Raw genomic sequence first — 26245 nt, forward strand, 5'->3', positions numbered from 1 at the left:
ACAAGCATGGGACAGCCCTTGAGATATTTGAAGATGGCTCTCATATCTCCTCTCAGTCTCCTCTTTTCCAGGCTAAACATAACCAGCTCCCTCAACCGTTCCTCACAAGGCTTACGGTAGTTTCCAGACCTTGGATCATCTTGGTTGCCCTCTGCACACCTTCCAGTTTGTCAACCTCCTTCTTAAATTGTGGTGCCCAGAACTGGACACAGTAGTCCAGGTGTGGTCAGACCAAAGCAGAACAGAGTGGCACTATGAATTCCCTTGATCTGGACACTAGACTTCTGTTGATGCAGCCTAGAATAGCATTAGCTTTTTTCCTGCTGCCCTGTGGAACGCCCTCCCATCAGATGTCAGAGAAATAAACAACGATCTGACATTCAGAATACATCTGAAGGCAGTCCTTTTTAGAGAAGTTTTTAATGACTAATATTTTAATGTATTTTTAATCTTTTGTTGGTAGCTGCCCAGAGTGGCTGGGGAAGCTCAGCCAGATGGGCGGGGTATATATAAAAAAAATTATTATTATCATAATCATCATCACCATCACAATCTTGACTCATGTTCAGCTGGTCGTTTATTAAGACCCCCGGATCGTTTCCAAATGTACTACTTGCAAACCTGACTGCCAATAGCCCTTTCCCCTCCATGAGTTTGCCTAATCTTCCTTTAAAGCCACCCAGGTTGGCCATCTCTGCCTCTTGCAGCAGTGAGTTCCACAGTTTCATTCTGCCCTGTGCGAAGAACAACTTTCATTTCTCTGTCCTGAAACTTCCAAGATTCAGCTTCATGGATGTCTATGAGTTCTAGAGTTAGGAGAGAAGGAAAATTCTTCGTCTGCTTTCTCAATTCCAGGTATAATTTCATAAGCTTCAGTCATGTTGCCTCTTACTCGCAGTTCCTCAAGAGGATTGAGACCTAACTCTTCTACTGCATGCACTACTCTAAAAGAGAATGTAATGAAAACGATATATCGCTGGTATTTAACACCTGTCAAACTAGCAAAAATGGGTAGTAAAATCTGTTGGAAATGCAAAGAAAAGGACAGTGATTTTTACCACATGTGGTGGACATGTGATAAAATGAAAAAAAAAAATTGGGAACTGATCTATAATGAATTAAAAAAGATGCTTAAATATACTTTCCCAAAAAAGCCTGAAGCTTTTTTGCTAGGTTTGATAGGGGAGGATATTAAGAAGGTGGACCAAAGATTATTCATGTGTGCTACAACTGCTGCCAGAATCCTGATAGCCCAAAAAGGGAAAATACCGGAATTACCAACTGTGAAGGAGTGGCAGACGAAGATGGTCGAATATGCCGAATTAGCAAAACTGACCCACGGGATCTGTAATCAGGAGTATCAAAAAGAATGGATTAAATTCATGGACTACATAAGTGAGAACTGTAGAAATTTGAAAACGTTAGTAGGACTGAAGTAAATCTTATGACATGGTCTAGATATTACTAAGGATTAGAGATTGGAATAAGAAAACCTGCGGAAGGAAAGGAAGTCAGTTGCTCTACGGAGCATAAAGAAAAATAGATGTAAATGGAAGATACAAGATTTACCCACTCTGGAAGAATGGCAGATGAAGGTGATGGACTACATGGAATTGGCGGAAATGACTGGCAGAATCCAAGACCAGGGAGAAGAGTCGGTGAAAGAAGACTGGAAGAAATTTAAAGACTATTTACAGAGATACTGTAAAATTAATGAATGTTAGAATGATGTTGGATTGAAATTAAGTGGTTTCTAGCTAATGGTATAAAAGAATATGAAAAAATGGTTTTTTATAAGTAAAAATTTAATGTTATAATAATTTAAGATTAAAGATCTTGGTAGAATAAAGAGGGAAAGAAATTGCTGAGCTAATAAATTGAACTGGAATACAAAAAAGGGAGGTACGAGGAGGTCCGGGAAACAAGTAAATGAAAAATAATGTGATGAAAAGATTGATTGTTTTTAACTATTTTTATTTTGTATTTTTTCTTTTTTCTTTTTCTATTTTGTAATGTAAAAACCCTAATAAAATTTTTATAAAGAAAAGAAAAAGAAAAATAGATGTAAAAAGATATGAAATGTTTGTGTTTGCGTATTTGAAATGAAAAGCTAATAAAAAGCATTTAAGGAGACCCACCCCTCCCTGTGAATGCCACAAAAGAGCCCCAGTTTTCAGGTGGGGGCAGCAATGGGGGCATCTTGTCCCCTAGGGAGAACATGTGGCTGATCGGCCGGCTAGAGGGGGCTCTTCCTCCAGCTGTGCCACAGTTGACTTGGTCACCGAAAAGCCCGCTCATTCATGCTCAAGTTCAACAAGTGCAGCCTTTAATTTCCCCTGGAAATGTGTTTGCATTTCTCCCCCTCCTCCTTCCTCTGCCACAACTTTTGTTTGGCCACGGCCAGACATACACCCAGCCTGGGGGTGTGTGTGTTCACTCTCTGGATGACTATATAAGTGGACAGACGCCAGGCAGGGGAGCTAAGCTAGGAGCTCCTTTTGCAGAAGCAGGAGGAGGCAGAGACAGGAGGCGAGACCAAGGAAGGGCACTGCGGGACTCCTGTGACGGGCAGCATGGCAGAAGGTAAAATAAGAAAAGGGAGAGGAAACCCAGAAAGGAATAGGGGGGACTCTTCTCTCTGGCTCAGGGCAGAGATCTTGTCTTCTTCTCACTGTCTTTCTGCAAATGCTTTTGCCTAATTGTAATACGATCATTGCAAAAGGATACGGACAATATTTTTGTGTGTGTGCGCATACTAACTCCAGAACGAGCATGTTCCAAGTCGACTCACCGACTCTATTAATGGCAACCTTGTCAAAACAAACTGCACTACTTTTAGTCATTGAACCTAAAGTGTCCACTCAGTTGTTGAAAGATGTTCTGCTTGTTTTTGTTTTTTTTAAACAAAGAAGAAATTCTCAATTGGGAAAAGTTGGGGTAAACACAAGCTAAAGCAGTTGTGTGTGGTGTATGTGAGTTTGGGGACAGGCAGCAATTAATTTATCCGTATAATACTGAAATGATTTTTAATAATTTTTGCTTTTAAGTTAAGAAATAAATATCAAAAAAGGGAAACTTTGGAAGAAAAAGTTGGAATGTTTGAATAGGGTTTGCAGGGAGTTGTTAGAAAATGAAATATATATATATTTATTTCAGAGTGCTTCTTGCACATCCAGAATTTATAACAGTTACAGCCCAATGGAATATTTTTCTGCACAAACCCCACTGTAATTAAATTCCTGTCTTTAAGCTGAATATTTTCTGCAGCTATTCCCCGCATTGGCCAAGGAGACAAATCCGCTTTCTTGCTTTCTGCCCATGGTTTTCGCTTTCGGAAGAATTCGCAGATTCAGAAGGGACGTCCTGCAGGTCTACGCAAATAATTGCTTTAGCGCGGAAAATTGTAGAGAATTCCTTTTGCAGGTCGTGGCTTCCTTTCATCTTCCTCATCACTCTTCTCTGAAGTTTAATTCTCGATTCCTCCATGTCCTTGTTATTAATAGGGAAAACCTTGCTGGGTCTCTCAGGAGAGGATGGGTGCATGAGATCCACAGCTTAAGAACAGGGGCTCTTGGCTTTGGTTTTTGCACAGACCAGTTTCATCTTCATCCAAGGTCTCCTAAGCAATGCTTAGGATTTTGCAAAAATACACTTTCCTAGCGCTTAGCTCAGCTCTTCTTCAGGCAAATGAAAACGGCCCTTGCAAAACCTGAGCTGCCAGCTTATATGACGCAGCCTCTTGCAAGACCCCAGCTGCTTTGCAAACTTACTAAGCTGGTCTAAACCCTTGTGGGGGAGATTAGCAAGACCACCTCTCCTCTCCCACTGGAAGGGGCATGAAGGCTATTTCTGAAGCCCTGGGTTCAAATCTCAGCTCAGCTGTGAAATTCACCGGTGTGGTCAGACACCAGCACCATCCCTTGGCTTCACATACCTCACAGGGTTAAGTCCTCGTGAAAAGTGACAATTCTTGAGCTGGACTGTTCTGTTTTCTCCCTTGGGAGGCTTCCTCCCATCCTTCCACTTTATTACAAGGACAAAGAAGAAGCCATTGACCTGGAAAGGGGTGCAAACTCTCTTTCACCAGAGGTTTATAAGCAGAGGTTGGAGGGACACCCGTCAGGGATTCTTCTGCTGAAATTCCAGAATTCCAGGGGGGTTGGACTAGATGACCTCTGGGGTACCTTCCAGCGATTCTATGGGGGGGGGTTGTCTATGCTTTTAGACCTCTTCTTTTCCAGTGACGCTTAACCAAGGAGTCCATTGGCCCTTGCAAGCTGGTGCAACCTCTTTCCTCAGGAATATTGATGTGGGTGTTGTGCATGTGGCACAACACTGTTTGCTTTCTTGCTGTGTGCCCTCAGTGTGCCTGGGTGGGCAGGGAGAGAGAAACGGAAAGAGAGCCCTAGGGTTGTGGCACAAGTGCAATTTGTGTCCTATACAAATTCAGAAGTTGGGCAAAGACCTAAAATGGCTTAGGTCAGGCTATCTGAAAGACCGTATTCCCTCCTATGAACCTGCCCAGACAGGTAGATAGATAAATTATTTTAATTCTATTAGGGTTTAATTTCTTTCTAATGACTATCTTTGGTATGTTTTTAGCTTTTTTTAAATTGGCATGTGTCATTTTAATTTATGTAAGCTGCCAGTTTGGGAAAGGGATGGGATAATAATTATAATAATAATAATAATAATAATAATAATAGCAATAGCAGATCATTAAGGCATTTTGTTCCACTTTGGAAAGAGCTCCAAAATCTGGGCATGGGGGGATTCAGATAGAAACATAGACCACAGAAAGATTCCTTATTCTGAGTCAGACCTCTGGTCCATCTGGCTACTGTACAGCACACTCTGGTGACTTCCAAGCTGGGTTATTGCAATTCACTCCACGTTGGTCCAAAATGCAGCACTCCGACTTCCAGCCAAGGTTCCATTTAGATCTCGCACAACCCCTGTTTTAAAAGAGCTGAGCAGGTTGCCCTTTCATTTCCTGGCGCAATTCACGTTGGTGCTTAAAGCCCTGAATTACTCAGGTCCCAAATACCTGAAGGACCTTCCCTACAGACCCTCTTGAATGCTGCAATGGGCGGAGAGGGGCCCTCTTGGTAGTCGCTCCACTTTCAGAGGCCCAGGGGGAGAGGGCCTTCTCTGTGGTGGCCCCCAAGCTGCAGAGCTCCCTCCCCATGGATGTGTGCCTAGCACCTTCACTGTGCACCCTGCAGAGGTTGCTGATGATGCATCTTCTCACTTTGGCTTTTTACACCTGAGGTGTGTGGTTTTAGGACCCACCTCATTTTAATTATTATTGTTGTTGTTGTTGTTGTTGTTGTTGTTGTTGTTGTTGTTGTTGTTATTATTATTATTATTATTTATACCTCGCCCATCTAGCCGAGTCTCCCAGCCACTCTGGGCGGCTTCCAATAGAATATTAAAACAGAATAAAACATCAAACATTAAAAACTTCCCTGAACAGGGCTGCCTTCAGATGTCTTCTAAAAGTCAGATAGCTGCTTATTTCCTTGACATCTGGTGGGAGGGCATTCCACAGGGCGGGCGCCACCACCGAGAAGGCCCTCTGCCTGCTTCCTTGTAACCTCACTTCTCCCAGTGAGGGAACCACCAGAAGGCCCTCGGCGCTGGACCTCAGTGTCCAGGCAGAACGATGGGGGTGGAGATGCTCCTTCAGGTCTACTGGGTCGAGGCCATTTTATAGCTGCAAGTTGTTTTAAATTGTTTTTAATGCAGTAGTCCACTCTGGGACTTTGGGGTGAAGGGTGGGAAATGAAAAAATTAAAGCTCAGTATTATCTACCCCGACTGGTAAGGGGTTTCCGGCAGGAGTTACTCGCAGCCCTATTTGGAGACGCTGTCCCTGACCCAGGGACCTTTTGCATGCAAAGCCCGTGAGCTGAGCCCTTCCCTAAATGAGGATTGTTTCAGAAGCATCTGTGCTCTCAGAAGGGCTGCTTCCACGACCCCTTCCTTTCCTCTTTCCCTGCGTGTAATAGCTGTGTGTAGATTTACAACTGCCAGCCGCTGCACATTCACTAGACCCCAAAGAGCGCTGACTGAGCGTGGGCTGCCCAATTGCACAAGGACAACGGCCGATGTCAACTTCTCTGCTGCTGGCGGATCCAGGTTGGCGCCTTTCCGAGCTGTCAGCACAGAGGAAATAGTGAAAAACATAACACCGGTTGCCTCATTTTGCTGGATGCTCACGTGAGAGTCTGTGTTAGAAGTTCAAGAGAGCGTGGCTGACTCGCAAGGCAGGAACTAGGCACTAAAGAGGCCCACAACCAGGAGGACAATTCTCAACAGCAGCTTTAATAATAATAAACATAATAATAATCAAAATAAACATAACATGAGCCCTGCTGGATGAAGCCAATGGCCCGTCTAGTCCAGCGTCCTATTCTCCCAGTGGCCAACCAGCTTCCGTCAATGTGCTGCCCTGTACTTCCATAGCTAATCTTTGGAACCTCCTTTCTGCATAAGGCAGCTATGGCCACCAACTGGGGTAGCTTAAAAAGAGGGTGAGACAAATTCATGGAGGAGGAGAGAGCTATCGAATCTATAACCCACAATGGCTGTGGTCTGCCTTCATGGCTGGAGGCCGTGATGTTACTGAGTACCAGTTTCTGGAAGCCACAAAGGGTAGGAAGGTAATAATTTATTATTTATACCCTGCCCATCTGGCTGGGCCTCCCCAGCCACTCTGGGCGGCTTCCAACAGAACACTAAAATACAATAACCTATTAAACATTAAAAGCTTCCCTAAAGAGGGCTGCCTTCAGATGTCTTCTAAAAGTCTGGTAGTTATTTATCTCTTTGACTTATGGTGGGAAGGCGTTCCACAGGGTGGGTGCCACCACCGAGAAGGCCCTCTGCCTGATTCCCTGTAACTTGGCTTCTCGCAGGGAGGGAACCGCCAGAAGGCCCTCGGAGCTGGACCTCAGTGTCTGGGCAGAACGATGGGGGTGGAAATGCTTCTTCAGGTATACTGGGCTGAGGCCGTTTAGGGCTTTAAAGGTCAGCACCAACACTTTGAATTGTGCTCGGAAACGTCCTGGGAGCCAATGTAGGTCTTTCAGGACCGGTCATAGAGCCATAGAGATGGATGGTACCCCAAGGTCATTCATGTTCAACCCTGGGCAACACCAGAATCACAGCTAAAGAATCACTCTGTTCGAAAACCTCTACCCCCTTCCAAGCTAAGTCTGTCCTCCTGCTAAATGGCTCTTACAATCAGAAGGTTCTTTCCAATGTTTACTTTGAATCTCCTTTCTTGTCATTTGAATCCTTTGGTTCGGATTCTCCCTTGTAGAGCCAGTGGCGTAGCACATACACACACATACTGGTGCCCGGGGCAGAGCCTTTTTTAGGACTCCAGCCGAAGTTGTTGGACTTTTTTGAGGGACGAACAGCGGCTCCACCACCCTGCAGCTGACCTGCAGCCCCCCATGATGCCCAACAGCCCTCCGGGGGACTTAGTGTGCACCACCACCCCTCCCTTCCTCCACTACTGTGTAGAGCAGCAAACTTGCTCCATTTTTTCATATAAGAGACCTTGACATACTTCAAGATATTTTTTAGATAATATCTAAGCTTTGTAGGGACGCGGGTGGCGCTGTGGGTGAAACCACAGAGCCTAGGACTTGCCGATCAGAAGGTCGGCGGTTTGAATCCCCGTGACGGGGTGAGCTCCTGTTGTTCGCTCCCTGCTCCTGCCCACCTAGCAGTTTGAAAGCACGTCAAAGTGCAAGTAGATAAAGAGGTACCACTCCGGCAGGAAGGTAAACGGAGTTTCCGTGCGCTGCTCTGGTTTGCCAGAAGCAGCTTAGTCATACTGGCCACATGACCCGGAAGCTGTACGCCGGCTCCCTCAGCCAATAAAGCGAGATGAGCGCCGCAACCCCAGAGTCGTCCACAACTGGACCTAATGGTCAGGGGTCCCTTTACCTTTACCTTTCAGCTTTGTAGGTCACATAGAGACTTTTTAAGTAGCGAGGAACTAATAAATTGAAGAAGTAATAAATAATAATGTTTTGGATGAGAAGTTGCTCAAGAGACAGACAAGAAAGGGGGGGGTCACTTGCGTGTATCTTCACCTTGTGTTGTGGCCCATAATCAGCTGGCTTGCTTTCTTCCCCAGTGAGTTGAGGATGAGAGTACCCTCTCCGAAAGGACCCACCTTATTGCTTGTAATTTGAAGTTGTTTCAAACTGTTTTTCATATTGTGTTCTAATTTTTTGCAACCCGCCGAGTGTGACTTGAATCCACCCAATCTTGGCACCTCTTCCTTCTTAGCCTTGCTGGTGGTGACAAGTGATGACTTTGCCTCTCCTTCCTAGAATGGTCTGTTCTGCCCTGACTAATGGAGAGCATTGTGTCCTCTGACACTTTTCTTCAAGGTCAAGGGGAAAAGAAAAGTGGAAATGGAGTGGCAGACTCTGTTCCCAAAACAAGTAATTTGGGGAAATACTTCTCCCTTCCAGCCAGGGCTGGTTCCTTCTTCCATTCCCACCATCGCCAGATGGAAAGTGCGATGGTGCCATCACAGGTTAAGCAGCAGAGGCGGGGCTTTCACACTGAACACGGATGAGCTTTTGCTGATTTCCTGTTCATTCCAGTGGAAAGTCCTGTAAGGATTATGCCTGTAAGGTGGAAAAATGAGTGCATTGTAGAATAGCTACATTAGAGGTACCTGGCAGGTGATTGTAAAGTTCAGAAAGTTCTGAGGACATTCCCTTGTATGCTTTCCCGTGGTTTCGCCATGATCCCACAACCTGGGCAACTCCTGTTTTGACCAAAAGGAAAAGACTGTCCTCAGCTACAAAGCATTTAATTAGCATGCATTTAGACTGGCAGGCGATTTCAGGACACGGATAAGAAAACACTTTTTCTTGCAACACACCTTTGACTCAATGCAATGCATTCACAGTACTAGCGTTGCTTTTTTAAAAGTGTTTTTTTTTTATCGTCTATTGATAAACAAAATAAACCAAACATAAAGAGCTTTAAGAAATCCTGTTACAGCTGGCTGAATGCAGCCTAAAATTGGACAGTATAATTGAACTCGTTCCAAAACGTTACCAAAAATACCCGTCGCTCCATAAACCTGCTAGGCTGGTTGATATGTATTCTTCTGTAGCAAGTTAGTTTGATGCTAGTAACTAGGGACTAGATTTTCTCAACCCACTTAGATATTGTAGGAGATAGGAGTTTTAGCTATCCTAAGTACCAGTGTTGCCTCTAAAGCCTGAAAGAGTTTGGGGACGGGGGGTCCCTCTGTTCTGTTGTTGTTGTTTAGTCGTTTAGTCGTGTCTGGCTCTTCGTGACCCCATGGACCAGAGCACACCAGGCACCTCTGTCCTCCACTACCTCCCGCAGTTTGGTCAAACTCATGCTGGTAACCTCAAAAACACTGCCCAACCATCTCGTCCTCTGTCGCCCCCTTCTCCTTGTGCCCTCCATCTTTCCCAGCATCAGAGTCTTTTCCAGGGAGTCTTCTCCTCTTCTCATGAGGTGGCCAAAGTCTTGGAGCCTCACCTTCAGGATTTGTCCTTCCAGTGAGCACTCAGGGCTGATTTCCTTCAGAATGGAGAGGTTTGATCTTCTTGCAGTCCATGGGACTCTCCAGAGTCTCCTCCAGCACCATAATTCAAAAGCATCGATTCTTCAGTGATCAGCCTTCTTTATGGTCCAGCTCTCACTTCCATACATCACTACTGGGAAAACCATGGCTTTAACTATACGGACCTTTGTTGGCAAGGTGATGTCTCTACTTCTCAAGATGCTGCCCTCTGTTCTAGGAGCATCTGAATAAATAAATAAATAAATAAATTTTTATCTGTACTCTGCCCTTCCCGGTTTAAAAACCGGGCTCAGGGCAGCTAATTGCAAATATAAAACATTGATTAAAATGCAACATAAAAAGAGCATAAAATACAACATAAATGCAGTATCAATGTCAATAAAATTCAAAAAAAGTCATTTTTTGGGGGGGAACCCCAGTCAGTAAACATCAAATGATCGCCAGGGCTAACTGGCCAAGTTGGTCCCACTAGGGCCAGCAAGGAGACCAGGGAAGAGTTTAAATGTGGGGTCCCAGAAAGGGTTTCTTCATAAAAAAGGAAAGGGAAAAGGGAATAGAGGATCAGGCTAATTCAAATTGAAGGCCAGGCAGGATAGCTCTGTCTTACAGACCCTGCGGAAGGAGATCAAGTCCTGCAGGGCCCTGGTCTTGTGGGACAGAGCATCCTACCAGGTCGGAGCCATCACTGAGAAGGCCCTGGCCCTGGTGGAGGATAGTCTGGCTTCTTTAGGGCCTGGGACCTTTAAGCTATTATTATTCATAGACCTTAGGGTCCTTTGTGGGACATACCAGGAGAGGCGGTCTGTTGCCAATGCCCATTTTCCATTTGTGTTCCTAGCCTGATGTGGCATACGTGGCAATTAGGAAGAGGCACTTGATCAGTTCTGGCCTCCTGGCATTTGAGATGGCAAGAAGGGCAGAAACTGGGCCTCACATTTGTTCACAGAACTGATGAATGGAAACCAAACCTTATCAGACAAATCCTATTTAGGTACCAGGCAAATAGCTTCTTACTTGTTCAGGCTGCAGCTCTTTTAGATCTGCTGGCTTATCTTTTCACAGTCGTTCTGCATATTTGCATTTTTGTTCATCTGACCTGGGAAGCTGGAATCAATTCTGGACAAGAGCAGTATCAAAAGAAGAGTTGAAAAATTGCTGCTGGGCCAAGTTCAAGGTGTTACTATTAGTCTATAAAGCCCTTAACAACTTGGTTTACCTATGAGATCCCCCACATGCATCCATGAGACCACTTCAGTTGGTGGTTCCACATTTATAAGAATTTCATCTTTCAGTGCAGCAGCACCAAGACTTTGGAACTCCTTGCCTCTTGATATCAAGCAGGCACCTTCAGTGTATTCCTTTTGGCGCTTGCTAAGAACATTCTTAGGGACGCGGGTGGCGCTGTGGGTTAAACCACAGAGCCTAGGACCTGCCGATCAGAAGGTTGGCAGTTCGAATCCCCGCGACAGGGTGAGCTCCCGTTGCTGGGTCCCTGCTCCTGCCAACCTAGCAGTTCGAAAGCACGTCAAAGTGCAAGTAGATAAATAGGTACCACTTCAGCGGGAAGGGAAACGGCGTTTCCATGCGCTGCTCTGGTTTGCCAGAAGCGGCTTAGTCATGCTGGCCACATGACCCGGAAGCTGTACGCCGGCTCCCTCGGCCAGTAAAGCGAGATGAGCGCCGCAACCCCAGAGTCGGCCATGACTGGACCTAATGGTCAGGGGTCCCTTTACCTTCACCTTTAAGAACATTCTTGTTTAGACAAGCCTGCTTAGAAAGTTGATGTGAATTTTGACCTCTTTTAGTATTTTAGCTTTTTATGTTTTAAACTATGGTTACATTTATTTTATTTTATTGTTTTACCTTTTCGTAAAGCACTTTGATGGCTTTTTAAAAATACAGTCAAGCAGTGTATAATTTTTATGAAATAACTAAGTAAATAATAACATTCACTGCCCCAAGGTTTGGTGAAAGCTTCTGGCTTGAAATGAAGTTGTGGCCAATTCATGGAGGAGGGTGGGCGCGAGGGAAGGATCTGTCAAGAGCTGTCAGTCAAGGTGGCTTTCTGGGCAGACTAAGGGCTCATCCAGACTCCCTTTTGCAACCTGCTTTCCAAACACAGGCCAGTGCTTTAAAGCTCCATGTCCAAACAGGGGGATTGTTTTGGTTGCGATTTACCACTGAATTGGAGCAAACAGCAATCTGCAGGAAACTCGATTGCAGTTTGCTCCAGTTCAGCAGTAAAATGTGGGTTTTCCCCAGGGAAACTGCTGGGACCTAAAAAAATCCACTCAGAAACAAAGCTTTAAACCCCCAGACCTGTACCTAGAAACAGGGCACACAAGGAGGTCTGGATGAGGCCAAAGTTGGAAGCCACATCCTGGGGAACAAGGGCAAGAATGGCTATTTCCTATTATTATTATTAAATTTTATTTATACCCCACCCTCCCCAGCCAAGACCGGGCTCAGGGCGGCTAACACCGGTATAAAAACAATTGATTGAAATACAACTTAAAAACAAGATTAAAACACAACATTAAAATGCAGCCTCATTTCAGTAGGAACTCAAATCAAAAACTTTTTGGGGGATGAAAACGTCAAGTCTTCACCAAGGACAGACTGTGCTCAGGGACATCTGACTGGACAGTGTGTGAAACAACACATTAGTCTATGTGGACCTTTGGTCTCATCTAAAGATGCTCTTTTTAATTTTTTACTTCAGCTCTTATTATTTTAATACTAATGATGATGATGCAGAATTGGGAATACAACATTGCAAAACACCCCAGCTGCCAGACAACTGTGCGTCTAGGAGGTTGAAACTCCTGGAAAAATACGATCCAGCAAGCGAGAGCTGTTAAACTTCGCTTTGTTCATTTCCCCGAAGGAAGGTGAAGAGGGGATGGAGGTCTGTTTCATGTTGGAAAGGAAGCAACAATAGCAAGGGGGTGATTAACACTCGGAACCAGCTGCCAGCAAGAGGGGGGAGGGCTCTTTCCAAAGAGGCCCCCATCCTCCCACTGTTGCTGCTCACAGGCTTGAACATCAGAGGAACATCCCTGGCCAAAAATATAAGTTATTTCCACCGCTGCGTGGAAAGTACCTAAGGATTAGGCCACACAAACACATGCACCCCTCCCTGCAGTTTCTCCACTGAAAGTTCCTCCAAAGGCTGCTTTTGTTTTTTTTAAAAAAAAGGAAAGGTGGGAGAGATACAGACATGGTCAAGTGGTTTGGTTGAAACCTCACCCACACCTCTCCCTGACCTGTATTTTGATAACAACATGGGAAGAGCCTGTTGGATCAGCTTCCTGCATTTCAGGGGGTGGGCTGGATGACCCTCAGGGTCCCTTCCAACTCTACAATTCTGTGATTCTATGATAGTTCAATCTTGCCTCGAGGAGTTCCAGAGATGCTTGTTCCACCACCTACCTCAGCAGCCCAGCCCTGTTCCCTAAGCTGGTTTGATTCTAATGTGTTGTTGTTTAGTCGTGTCCGCCTCTTTGTGACCCCATGGACCAGAGCACGCCAGGCACTCCTGTCTTCCACTGCCTCCCGCAGTTTGGTCAAACTCATGCTGGTAGCTTTGAGAACACTGTCCCACCATCTCGTCCTCCGTCGTCCCCTTCTCCTTGTGCCCTCCATCTTTCCCAACATCAGGGTCTTTTCCAGGGAGTCTTCTCTTCTCATGAGGTGGCCAAAGTCTTGGAGCCTCAGCTTCAGGATCTGTCCTTCAGGGGTGATTTCCTTCAGAATGAAGAGGTTTGATCTTCTTGCAGTCCATGGGACTCTCAAGAGTCTCCTCCAGCACCAGAATTCAAAAGCATCAATTCTTCGGCGATCAGCCTTCTTTATGGTCCAGCTCTCACTTCCATACATCACTACTGGGAAAACCAGAGCTTTAACTAGACAGACCTTTGTTGGCAAGGTGATGTCTCTGCTTTTTAAGATGCTGTCTAGTTTTGTCATTGCTTTTCTCCCAAAAAGATTCTAATGTACATCCCTATAATTTAGAGCCTACTTCTGTATTCACCGGAACTGTTAAGAAGAGGCTGCTGGATGAGGCCAATGGCCCATCTCATCCAGCCTCCTTTTCTCACAGTGACCAACCAGATGCGTCTTCTGGGAAACCTGGAAGCAGGATCCGAGCACCAGAGCAACTCTCCCCTCCTGAGATTCAGAAGCCTCTGACTGTGGAGACTGGGCAGAGCCATCAATTATTATTATTATTATTATTATTATTATTATTATTATTATTATTACCCCACCATCCCTGGCCAGAGCCGGGCTCAGGGCGGCTAACACCAATAAAATCACAGTAAAAACACAATGGGGGGGGGGGGAACCAATTTAAAATACAGGTTAAAATGCAATTTAAAATGCAGCCTCATTTTAAAAGTAGCCCATAGATCAAGACCATAAGGGGAGGGAAGCATAAGGGTCAGACTGAGTCCAGACCAAAGGCCAGGGGGAACAGCTCTGTCTTGCAGGCCCTGCGGAAAGATGTCAAGTCCCACAGGGCCCTAGACTCTTGTGACAAGAGCGTCCCACCAAGTCGGGGCCAGTGCTGAAAAGGCCCTGGCCCTAGTTGAGACCAACCTAACCACCTTGCGACCTGGGACCTCCAAAATGTTGTGGGTCCTAGGCTGCGTAGGCTTTAAAGGTCAAAACCAGCACCATTGTGGCTTATAGCCCTCTCCTCTTCCCTGAATTTGTCCGATCCTCTTCCAAAGCCATCAAAGTTGGCGGCCACCCCTGTGGCAATGAGTTCCACAGCTTCACTATGAGCTGCCTGAAGAAGCACTTACCTTCTCCTTTGTCCTTGTAGATCTCCAGCTAGAAACATGGGACCTGGAATGCGAGCGCAACAATCGGGAGCACCGGACCTCCGAGAACGGCAACGAGCGTCTGATCGTGCGCAGGGGGCAGCCGTTCACCATCACGCTGCACTTTTCCGGGAGGGAGTACCAGGAAGGCGTGGACCAGCTCACGTTCCACGTTGAGACAGGTGAGTCCTCCTTGATGCTCCTAACACATCCTCCTCCGTCGTGCTGACTTCTGGACTTGGCTAGACCACAACTCCCAGGGAGGCTGGGCTGGTGCGAGTTGGAGTCCTGCAGCGTCTGGAGGGCACCAGGTTGCTCAAAATCAGTGGCAAGCAAGTAGACAGGTAGTGTTGCGTAGTGGTTAGGGTGCTGGACTGGGACCTGGGAGAGGCCAGGGTTCAAATCTCTCCCCTGGGCCATGAAGCTCTTCCGGGGTGACCTGGGCCCAGTTGCTGCCTCTAAGCCTAGCCTACCTCCCAGGCAATAAATTAATAAAGCAAATAAATCTGGTTGGACTTTAGAGACCCAGTGGTGGTACTGTAGTTAAAGAGTTGGTCTGTGAGCTGGGAGACCAGGGTTCGAATCCCCTCTCTCTCAGCTTTACCTACCTCACAGGGTTGTTGGGATTAAATGAGGGTGGGGGAACCATGTTTTCCGCTTTGAGCCCCGTTGGGGAAATGATGGGGTATAAATGCAATAAATAAATATGGATTAAGGCAGTGCTGCTCTTAAGGTTCAGCCCACTAAACTGAGCTGGACATTTTACAGGAATGTGAGAATCCGTTCTCGACATGCGGGCGCCACAGGTCTGGATCTTGACCACACGCATCCTGGTCCTCAGCCCTCTCTGGTGTAAGCAAGGAAACACTGCATTGCTGGCTCATGCCTGGGAACTGGGTCTGAATGTTTCCCCCAGTCTCAAGGCTGCTTTTTAATGTGACTCTGGCGAAATGTCACTGGGGTGAAGTAGCTTTGAATGCTGCGGCCAAATGGGTGGAAGGGCTTGATGTAAACCGAAATAACAGCCTCAGACTCATAATAATAAAGCTTGCAGTGGGGTCCAAACTTTTTTCAAAGAGGGCCAGATTTGATGAAGTGAAGGGCCGTGAGGGCCGGCCAGAGGGCCAACCAAAGTTGTTCAGCTTTTTTTAGGATTGAGATTGTTGAGTTGTTGTTTTTTAGGATTGAACCTACCAGGTTAAACCTACCAGTAGGCCGGATTAGGCCCCCAAAACAGATTATGGACATGCCTTAAGGCTTAAGGGTTTTTAGCCCTTTAAAAACCTCAGTTTAAAAACCTCCAGTGAAGGAGACTTCACTGCTTTCTGAGGCAGTTGAGTTAGCATCTGCCTCTGCCCAGAGTGGCAACCCAGTTAGATGGGCGGGGTACAAATAATAAAATTACTATTATGATTATTACTAAGTAACTGTGCAAGGCCACTTTTGCTCCATTCCAATCCTGCCACCCTTCTTCTTACTTTAATCAAAAACCAGCCAACAACTTGGTTCCTCCTTTTTTCCTTTCTTCCTGATTATTTTTGCCAATTTTCCCTTATTGTTCTTCTGTGGACAATGCAGCCAGGAAAGGAAAACATGGCAGAGGACGGGTGACCTCAGGCTCCGTCCCTGGCCAGGGTCCTCTCTCTCGCTTTGTTGTTGGGCTCAGGAAACGCTGGTGGAAAAAAGGGAGTCATCCTTCTGGAATTTTGCAGCAGCAGCAGCCAGGCCCTGGAAACCCATTTCGTTTTGGCCGGTGACCTCAGAGGTGTTGCAAAAGCAAACAAGGGGGGACTTTTGTGGAGGAAGCAGAAATGGAAAGAAATGATCTGGTTTGTGCAGCGAGAATGGGGGGAGCTGTGCGGGGAGCAGCTGGAGGAAGAGGCACCTTTAAGATGATGGACTGGACTTGCCCTGGTTGGGAAGCTGGGATTTGAAGGAGCTGAGTATGTTTAGCCTGGAAAAGAGGAGACTGAGAGGTGACACAAGAGCCATCTTCAGACCTTTGATGTGCTGCCGTTTTCTCCGGCTCTGGAGGAGAGGACCTGAATCAATTATCCAGGTTTGTTGTTGTTTAGTCGTTTAGTTGTTTAGTCGTGTCCGACTCTTTGTGACCCCCTGGACCAGAGCACGCCAGGCCCTCCTGTCTTCCACTGCCTCCCGCAGTTTGGTCAAACTCATGCTGGTAGCTTCAAGAACACTGTCCCACCATCTCGTCATCTGTCGTCCCCTTCTCCTTGTGCCCTCCATCTTTCCCAACATCAGGGTCTTTTCCAGGGAGTCTTCTCTTCTCATGAGGTGGCCAAAGTCTTAGAGCCTCAGCTTCAGGATCTGTCCTTCCAGTGAGCACTCAGGGCTGATTTCCTTCAGAATGGATCGGTTGGATCTTCTTGCAGTCCATGGGGCTCTCCAGAGTCTCCTCCAGCACCAGAATTCAAAAGCACCAGTTCTTTGGCAATCGGTCTTCTTTATGGTCCAGCTCTCACCTCCATACATCACTACTGGGAAAACCATACCTGGAACCAATTATCTGACCAAATATTAGGAAGAACTTTCTAGTGGTATGAGCCATTGGACAGTGGAACGGACTCCCTTGGAGGTTTTTAAGCAGAGGTTGGGTGTCCATCCATCAGGGATTCATTGACTGAGATTCCTGCATTACAGGTGGGTTGGGCTAGATGACCCTGAGGAACCCTTCCAGCTCCCCAGTTCTGTGATTCTAAGAGCCAGTATTTCTCTTTATTCATACCTTCCAGCTGTTCCTGTTCTTTTCCCGTGTGAGGGCTCTGTTACTGTTTCCTGGAGTTTGTCAAAGCAGAAGAGTCCTGCCAAATAATTAGCACGTGAAATCCAGCCCCAAGCATTCCTCTCTGAACATAATGCTTTCAGACGGGGAGATGGCGATTTGACAAAGATGTCTTGTCAAAGATGTCTTGTTAAGAACATAGAAAGATCCTGCTGGATCAGAGCAATAACACGTCTTGTCCAGCGTCCTTTTTTCACAGTGGCTGACCAGATGGTTGGTGGGAAACTTGCAAGCAGGATTTGAGCACAAGAACAACACTCTCCCAGCCTGAGGTTTCCAGCATAGCCATCCCAGCTAGTAGCCATCAGTAGCCCTCTCCCTCAGGGATTTGGCCAATTCTCTTTTAAGGCCATCTAAACCCGCCTCCTGTGGCAGGGAGTTCCATAGTTTAACTATGTGCTGTGTGGATAATGACTTTCTTTAATCTGTCCTGAATCTTCCAGTGTTCAGCTTCATTGTATGTCCTTGAGTTTTATGGTTAGGAGAGAGGGGAGGGCCTCTCCTCCACCTCTTCCTCCTCTTGCATCAAACCATACCAGATCCTGACAGAGCCGTGGGGTTCACGAAATAACCTGCAATAATGTCCAAGAACAAAACAAATAGAAAAGCTGGACGCATGTCGTCCTCACCCTTGCAGCAACTCTGCAGCAAAAGAGAATTTGCTTCGGGGATTAACAGTTTAGATGATTCCTTGCAGGGATTAATTGATACAGGGGTCCTTCCAGACAGATGTTGAATGCGCAACTGATGCTCCTCATAAACACAAGTTTATTTGCAGCATCCCCATGAAATCATGAGCATCAAATGGCAACCAGTATACTTACCACCCCCCAATGGATTAAGATAAAGGTAAAGGGACCCCTGACCATTAGGTCCAGTCGTGGCCGACTCTGGGGTTGCGGCGCTCATTTCGCTTTACTGGCCGAGGGAGCCGGCGTACAGCTTCTGGGTCATGTGGCCAGCAGGACTAAGCCGCTTCTGGCGAACCAGAGTAGCGCACGGAAACACCGTTTCCCTTCCCGCTGGAGCGGTACCTATTTATTTACTTGCACTTTGACGTGCTTTTGAACTTCTAGGTTGGCAGGAGCAGGGACCGAGCAACGGGAGCTCACCCCGTGGCGCGGATTCGAACCGCCGACCTTCTGATCGGCAAGTCCTAGGCTCTGTGGTTTAACCCACAGCGCCACCCACGTCCCTCCTCCCCCAATGGATTACCTGCTTGCAAATTAAGCTCCCACCTGTGATTCCTGCATTGCAGGGGTTGGTTTAGATGGCTCTTGGGTGTCCCTCCAAATGCTACAATGATTCTGTAAATGCTCCTAATAAATGCCTCTGGCTCCATTTGTTCTCCCAGGGCAAAGCCTCGACATGCCCTTTTGAGACTGGGATGGGAGAAGGAGGGGAGGGGATGGAGGCTCCCCGAGGTCTCCGACCCCATTTTATCTCGCAGCCTCAGGCAGCCGGTGGTGAGTTGAGGAGGACAAGGGCAGGAAACAAAAGGAGGAAGCTTTCCCCTGGCTTGGTCTTTCCCACAGTTCTCTGTGTGGCTTGCAAGGAAGGAGGACTCCCACTTCGTCCTTCCCTTTTCCAGAAAAAACAAAGAAAGCAAAGCACCCAGAGCGGAGCTCAAGTCTCAGCTTCTTCAGCCCCAGCTCCAGGGCTTAATTCGCACACAGCGCCAAGAGGTCACTGCCTGGTTTTGCTTAAGAGATTAAGAACATCCGATGAGCCCTGCAGGATCCGGCCAAAGGACCATAATAAATAAATAATAAATAAAAAAATATTTATATCCCGCCCTCCCCAGCCGCAGGCGGGCTCAGAGCGGCTAACAACAATAAAAGTAACACAGCATTCTAAAATCAATTCATTCTGAAATCAATTCAAAATCAAATTAATGGCAACCATTGGGCTAGAGTTCTGTGGGGATTGCCAAAGGAGGGAGTCAGGCTGTGCCCTGACCAAAGGCCTGGTGGAACAGCTCCGTCTTGCAGGCCCTGCGGAAAGATGTCAAGTCCTGCAGTGCCCTGGTCTCTTGGGACAGAGCGTTCCACCAGATCGGAGCCACGGCCAAAAAAGCCCTGGCTCTGGTTGAGGCCAGCCTAACCTCCCTGTGGCCTGGGACCTCCAAGATGTATTTATTTGAAGACCGTAAGGTCCTCCGTGGGACATACCGGGAGAGGAGGTCCCGTAGGTATGAGGGTCCTAGGCCGCATAGGGCTTTAAAGGTCAAAACCAGCACCTTAAACCTGACCCTGTACTCCACCGGGAGCCAATGCAGCTGGTATAGCACTGGGTGAATGTGATCCTGCGGCAAGGACCCCATAAGGAGCCTCGCCGTGGCATTCTGCACCCGCTGTAGTTTCTGGGTCAGTCTCAAGGGTATCTTCCATATGAGAGCCCTTAAGATAATTGAAGATGGCTATCATATCTCCAGGCTAAACATACCCAATTCCCTCAACCGTTCCTCATCAGGCTTGGTTTCCAGACCCTTTATCATCTTGGTCATCATCTTTATCAGCCTCCTCCTCAAATTGTGGAGCCCAGAACTGGACACTGTATTCCAGGTGTAGTCTGACCCAGACAGAATAGGGTGGTCCTATTACTGAATCTCATTGCTTGCAATTGGAATCCCTTGGATTGGGTCCTGCCCTTCAGAGCAGGAGAAAACCAGCTTGCTCCATCTTCCATGGGACAGTCCTTCAGATATTTGAAGATGGCTCTCCTCTCACCTGACAGCCTTCTGCCCTGATCGACGAGGGCACCAGGGAAGACCTGACCCCAGGATAAGGGACCTTTGTGCGAAAGATGAGTCTCCAGCCCACGCCCTGATGTTTGGACCCAGCCTTCCCAGAGCAAAGTGTACCAGTCTGGATTTATCCACCCAGGTGGTGAAAGGCCCTTTGTCTCTCCCCAGGGCAGACCTCAGGTTCCAGGAAGTCTGGGCAGTGAGAGGCTGACAGGAGGGCCTCTTTTTGTGCCTGCCTCCTCCACCTCGCTGTGCAAAGAGAAGGTCTTGTTGATGAGCCACCGGGGGTGGGATGGTCCAGTCTGTTGTGAGGCCGCAGGGTTGCGCATAAACAGATCCTGTGGATGTTTCCGATGGAGAAGGGCCTTGCGCTCCCCCACCCTGTAATTCTTTGCGTTTGTCCGAGGGAGGAAGAACACAGTGAGCTTGTTTGGGAAGAAGGCGGAGGAGAAACAGCTACTCCTGTTCCCCGGGGGGCTGAGTAATGGCTCCGGCGACTCAAGGAAGCCGTAGCCTAGCCTTGTTCTCACGCTCAAGTGTCCCAGCAGGATCACACACACACACCGCCCTGCTCCAAGGAGGGAGGGCAAGCAGGCTGCGCACACCATTGTGAGCTCATGTGTGTATTTTCGCACACAGACTCCAACTCCGTCCACAACTAGGGTGGGGGTGAGGAGCAGCCCAGGAAACCAGGACTTCGCTGGAGGCTTTTCAGCAGAGGCTGGACATCCATCTGTCGGGGATTCTTGAACTGGGAGTCCTGCAATGCAAGGGGGTTGGTCTAGATGACCCTCAGGTTCCCTCCCAACCCCCCTGCCGTTCTATGATCCACTGACCTCATGAGGTGGTCGACTCTCCTTCCTGGGAGGTGTTGAAGCAGAGGTTGGGTGGCCGGCTGTCAGGGATTCCCTGGCTGCCATTCCTGCTTTGCGGTGGGTGGGTCTAGAGGACCTTTGGGTGCCCCTTCCAATTCTACCGTTCCATGATCTTTCCTATGAAGCTACAATGTCCTTCAGCTCCCAGGATGCCCGGAGCTAGAGGGGACATTGGAACCAGGGGGCAGCTGTCCAAAGTCCGTTTGGGGGGCCCGGCAGTCAATTTAATTTGGCCCCATAGTTGCATATGTCCCGGGGTAAAATCCTAAATAAACAACTTTGGGGCCAAATCCTTTAAAAAGCCCAACAACGTAGGGGTAAAATTCTAAAAAAAGCTCAACAACTTCAGCAGCTTTGGTCGGCCCTCATCACATCTGGCCCTCTTTGACCCAAATCTGGCCCTCTGGCCCAACCTTCGCCAACCTGGTGCCCTCAAGATCTTTTGGACAGGGGCTCACGCTGGCTGGGGCTGATGGGAGCTGTAGCACCTGAGTGGCACCTGAGCAAAGGAATGTCAGGAGGTAGATACAGAAGACCTGGGGCTCATCAGGAAATGCCAGGGCCACCCCTACGATTGCCTCTGCTCTGATGCTCTTCTGCGGCACAAACTGCCCAAAATTCCTGCATTGCCGGGGGTTGGACTAGACATCCCTTGAGGGTCCCTCCCTTCAGCCCTGCAGTTCTCAGATTCCGAGTTTAGCAGACAGTCAGGAGCGGAAGTCTGTGACCAGCCCTGGCACTCCGTGAAAGCTGTGAATCATCGTGGGCAGACGGGCGGGGAGGGCGGGCGTGAAGCATGAGTCTGCAGTTCACCCCTTGCCGAATTCTCTCCCCCTCCGTCTCGGGTGGAGCCTCGGAAGTGGGCAGGGCCTCTTTTTGCAAGGCTCCCTGTCGCTTGTGGGCTGCGCCTGGACAGAAGCAGCTCTGGGGACGAGTGAAAGGGGAGCCCTGTCTTCGGGGCAGCTCACCTTCTGACCACTGGCCAGTGGAAGTTTACAGCCATCCCTCAAAACAACCAGTACTGTGTCCAGTTCTGGGCACCACAGTTCAAGAAGGACACTGACAAACTGGAACGTGTCCAGAGGAGGGCAACCAAAATGGTCAAAGGCCTGGAAACGATGCCTTATGAGGAACGGCTAAGGGAGCTGGGCATGTTTAGCCTGGAGAAGAGGAGGTTAAGGGGTGATATGATAGCCATGTTCAAATATATAAAAGGATGTCATATAGAGGAGGGAGAAAGGTTGTTTTCTGCTGCTCCAGAGAAGCGGACACGGAGCAATGGATCCAAACTTCAAGAAAGAAGATTCCACCTAAACATTAGGAAGAACTTCCTGACAGTAAGAGCTGTTCGACAGTGGAATTTGCTGCCAAGGAGTGTGGTGGAGTCTCCTTCTTTGGAGGTCTTTAAGCAGAGGCTTGGCAACCATATGTCAGGAGTGCTCTGATGGTGTTTCCTGCTTGGCAGGGGGTTGGACTCGATGGCCCTTGTGGTCTCTTCCAACTCTAGGATTCTATGATTCTAACCTGGCTATTTAAGGGCAGCCAGTGCAGGCTTTCCAGTACATAGTCCAGAAGGTCTGGGTCACCCCCAAGGGCTTGTCTCAACCACAGCACAATCATGGCCAGCAGAATGCTGCAGCATGGTTGGTGACAGGGGAGTGCTATAGATGAGTGGAGTATTATTATTATTATTATTATTATTATTATTATTATTATTATTATTATTATTAGCAGCCCCCATCAGCATATAATTCCTGTGCTCAGAGACCTGCACCGGTTGCTGATATGCTCCCAAGTCAAGTTCAAGAAGTTACTGTTCACATATAAATTGTGGGAACTAGGATTTCAGCTCTGAAAAACAAATTAGCTGAATGTCACATTTCCTGTGATAATTTCTGAAAGTTAATAAAGGTTAGTTTATTTAGCAATTGTATTTAATTTCTGTTAACAGAGCTTATGTGAAAGCTAGAGGCCGGGCGGTTTAACCCTTTTGCTTGGTTCCCTTTCCCCTCACAAAAAATACGAAAGACACTCTTTTAAAGATTAAATAATAACTTTTCCTCACGGTGTCCTTGCACTTGTTAGATTAAATGCATATGTACAAGGCAGGCAGGTCTTACTTATCTTAGTAATGCACTGCAGAGATTTATCACTAAGGCTAAAACTCCAACAGACTCTCATTAACTCGGAGGCAGGCAGCAGCAAAACAGAACAAACCTACTAATCAGTTGCTCTAACAACACAAAAAAGGATATAATTAACTGCCATAACTGTGGCAACTTATGCAACTGCCTTGGGCACAAGGTATAGGATTGGCACAAGGTTCTTTCTTAAAACGTTGCAGCCCTTGTGAGTATCAACCTTTGACTTTGGAAGCTCCTATGCCATATAAATCCCTTCACAATTTGGGACCAGTTTACCCTTCCCCATATGCACCCATCTGACCTCCTCAAACTGTTGCAGCTGCACATAATAATAATAATAATAATAATAATAATAATAATAATAATAATTTATTATTTATTATTTATACCCCGCCGATCTGGCTGAGTTTCCCCAGCCACTCTGGGCAGCTTCCAACAGAATATTAAAATACAATAACCTATTAAACATAAGGAGGGGTGGCTAACACCCCAGAGGACAGGATCACACTTCAAAACGACCTTGACAGATTAGAGAACTGGGCCAAAACAAACAAGATGAATTTTAACAGGGAGAAATGTAAAGTAATGAGAGGCACAAATACAAGATGGGTGACACCTGGCTTGAGAGCAGTACATGTGAAAAGGATCTAGGAGTCTTGGTTGACCACAAACTTGACATGAGCCAACAGTGTGACGCGGCAGCTAAAAAAGCCAATGCAATTCTGGGCTGCATCAATAGGAGTATAGCATCTAGATCAAGGGAAGTAATAGTGCCACTGTATTCTGCTCTGGTCAGACCTCACCTGGAGTACTGTGTCCAGTTCTGGGCACCACAGTTCAAGAAGGACACTGACAAACTGGAACGTGTCCAGAGGAGGGCAACCAAAATGGTCAAAGGCCTGGAAACGATGCCTTATGAGGATCGGCTAAGGGAGCTGGGCATGTTTAGCCTGGAGAAGAGGAGGTTAAGGGGTGATATGATAGCCATGTTCAAATATATAAAAGGATGTCACATAGAGGAGGGAGAAAGGTTGTTTTCTGCTGCTCCAGAGAAGCGGACACGGAGCAATGGATCCAAACTACAAGAAAGAAGATTCCACCTAAACATTAGGAAGAACTTCCTGACAGTAAGAGCTGTTCGACAGTGGAATTTGCTGCCAAGGAGTGTGGTGGAGTCTCCTTCTTTGGAGGTCTTTAAGCAGAGGCTTGACAACCATACGTCAGGAGTGCTCTGATGGTGTTTCCTGCTTGGCAGGGGGTTGGACTCGATGGCCCTTGTGGTCTCTTCCAACTCTATGATTCTATGATTAAAAGCTTCCCTAAACAAGGCTGCCTTGAGATGTCTTCTAAAAGTCTGGTCGTTGTTCTTCTCTTTGACATCTGGTGGGAGGGCGTTCCACAGGGTGGGTGCCACCACTGAGAAGGCCCTCTGCCTGGTTCCCTGTAACTTGGCATCTCACAGCGAGGGAACCGCCAGAAGGCCCTCAGCGTTGGACCTCAGTGTCCAGGCAGAACGATGGAGGTGGAGGCGCTCCTTCAGGTATACTGGACCGAGGCCGTTTAGGGCTTTAAAGGTCAGCACCAACACTTTGAATTGTGCTCAGAAACGTACTGGGAGCCAATGCAGATCTCTCAGGACCGGTTTTATGTGGTCCCGGCGGCCGCTCCCAGTCACCAGTCTAGCTGCCGCATTCTGGATTAATTGCAGTTTCCAGGTCACCTTCAAAGGTAGCCCCACATAGAGCGCATTGCAGTAGTCCAAGCGAGAGATAACCAGAGCATGCACCTACCTCTCTGGCGAGACAGTCTGCGGGCAGGTAGGGTCTCATCCTGCATATCAGATGGAGCTGGTAGACAGCTGCCCTGGACACAGAATTGACCTGCGCCTCCATGGACAGCTGTGAGTCCAGAATGACTCCCAGGCTGCGCACCTGGTCCTTCAGGGGCACAGTTACCCCATTCAGGAACAGGGAGTCCCGTTCCACATTTGCAAGGAACTGATATTTTAGTGAGGCAGCCCCTCTTGATATCTGGCAGATACCTTCACTGTCCCCTTTCCAGCACCTGCTGAAAACATCCTTGCTTAGATATGCCTATCCAGATGTTTAGGAAGTTTGTGCGAGTTTTAAATCTGCTCTTAGTCAATTGTTCTTTTTGCATGCCTCGAATTACTGTTCATTTTTCTTAGCGGTCTTTTAACTTTTTGCAAGCCAGTGTGAGGTGTGTTTGGGCTTTTTTTGCAATCCCAGCGGCTTATACCTTTTATAAATCGCGTGGGATAATAAATGCCTCGCTGCCTTGAAAACGTGGACGCTGCCGGTTATGAGACGCAGGGCTCCCACGTTGCATAAAAGGAGTCTGTCTGGAGGAATCAATCCTTGTCTGAATTTCACCTTGTTAACTTGTGCTGGGGAGGAAGAGATGGCGAGGAATCGCCTTACATGGCAAGATGCTCCCTTGCTTGTTCTCAGATTTATGGGCTTGTGGGATTGCTGGAGCAAAACCGCCGGCGGGGTGAGGCCACCCGAAATGTGTGCCTTGGTTCACAAGTCTATTTATTGACACGGAATGACGAGGCTGGTGCACAAAGCACAGCTTTGATAAATCTGTTCCGCCAGGGACGCCTCTCCTTTGCTGGCCTCGTCCAGTCCTGCATCAGCCCACGATCCTGTTGTCTCTTAGCGGTGGAACAGCTTGCAACCCCGGTGGCTGGGGGCGTGATCCTGTGACCCTCAGGAGACGCAGCTCAGGTAGCCTCATCAGTCATCAGGAAAACCTTCTCCTTCCGAAGCAACCACACCCTGGAAAAAATGCTGAAAATAAACGCTCTCCAATAAAGACTCCTCAAAGGAACAAACCTCTCAGCCCATCCGCACTTCTCCTGCTCTTGAGACCCAGTGCTGTCTGTCAAGGTTTTGCCTTTTGTGGGCCCACGCGCCAAACCCTGTCTGTGGTGCCTACCCCATTAGCCCAGATGATGAGACAAGAGACCAGAGTATGGGTTCAAATTGGCCACAACTTTATTGAGCTTCAGAAGTGGGAAACTTGGCACAGGCCTTGGCAGGTAACCCTCTCAGCCCGTCTGGCTGATGATATGCAGGCAGATGAGGTCCAGTGAGAGGGGACTGCAAAGCGCAAACTTACACAGCCTGCCCTTCCACCGACCTCGTGCTGGGAGTTTGACCTACATGCCGCCGTTCTAGGCTCAGGGACTCCCGCTTTTTGCCCTTTAATGGGCCCTACAAGCGCCACCG

General features: G+C 47.6%; 1 protein-coding gene across 1 annotated transcript in view; it reads left to right on the plus strand.

The window, feature by feature from the left end:
- Positions 1 to 2424: 2424 nt before the first annotated feature.
- Positions 2425 to 26245, plus strand: part of TGM2 (transglutaminase 2) — a 58515-nt gene continuing 34694 nt past the window's right edge. Inside the window, exons 1-2 of the mRNA XM_028735646.2 lie at positions 2425 to 2583; positions 14426 to 14605. Coding sequence (XP_028591479.2) covers positions 2574 to 2583; positions 14426 to 14605 — 190 coding nt within the window. The 5' untranslated portion in view covers positions 2425 to 2573. The remainder of the gene's footprint in view (positions 2584 to 14425; positions 14606 to 26245) is intronic.

Source organism: Podarcis muralis, chromosome 5 (assembly GCF_964188315.1).
Source record: "Podarcis muralis chromosome 5, rPodMur119.hap1.1, whole genome shotgun sequence".
NCBI lineage: Eukaryota > Metazoa > Chordata > Lepidosauria > Squamata > Lacertidae > Podarcis > Podarcis muralis.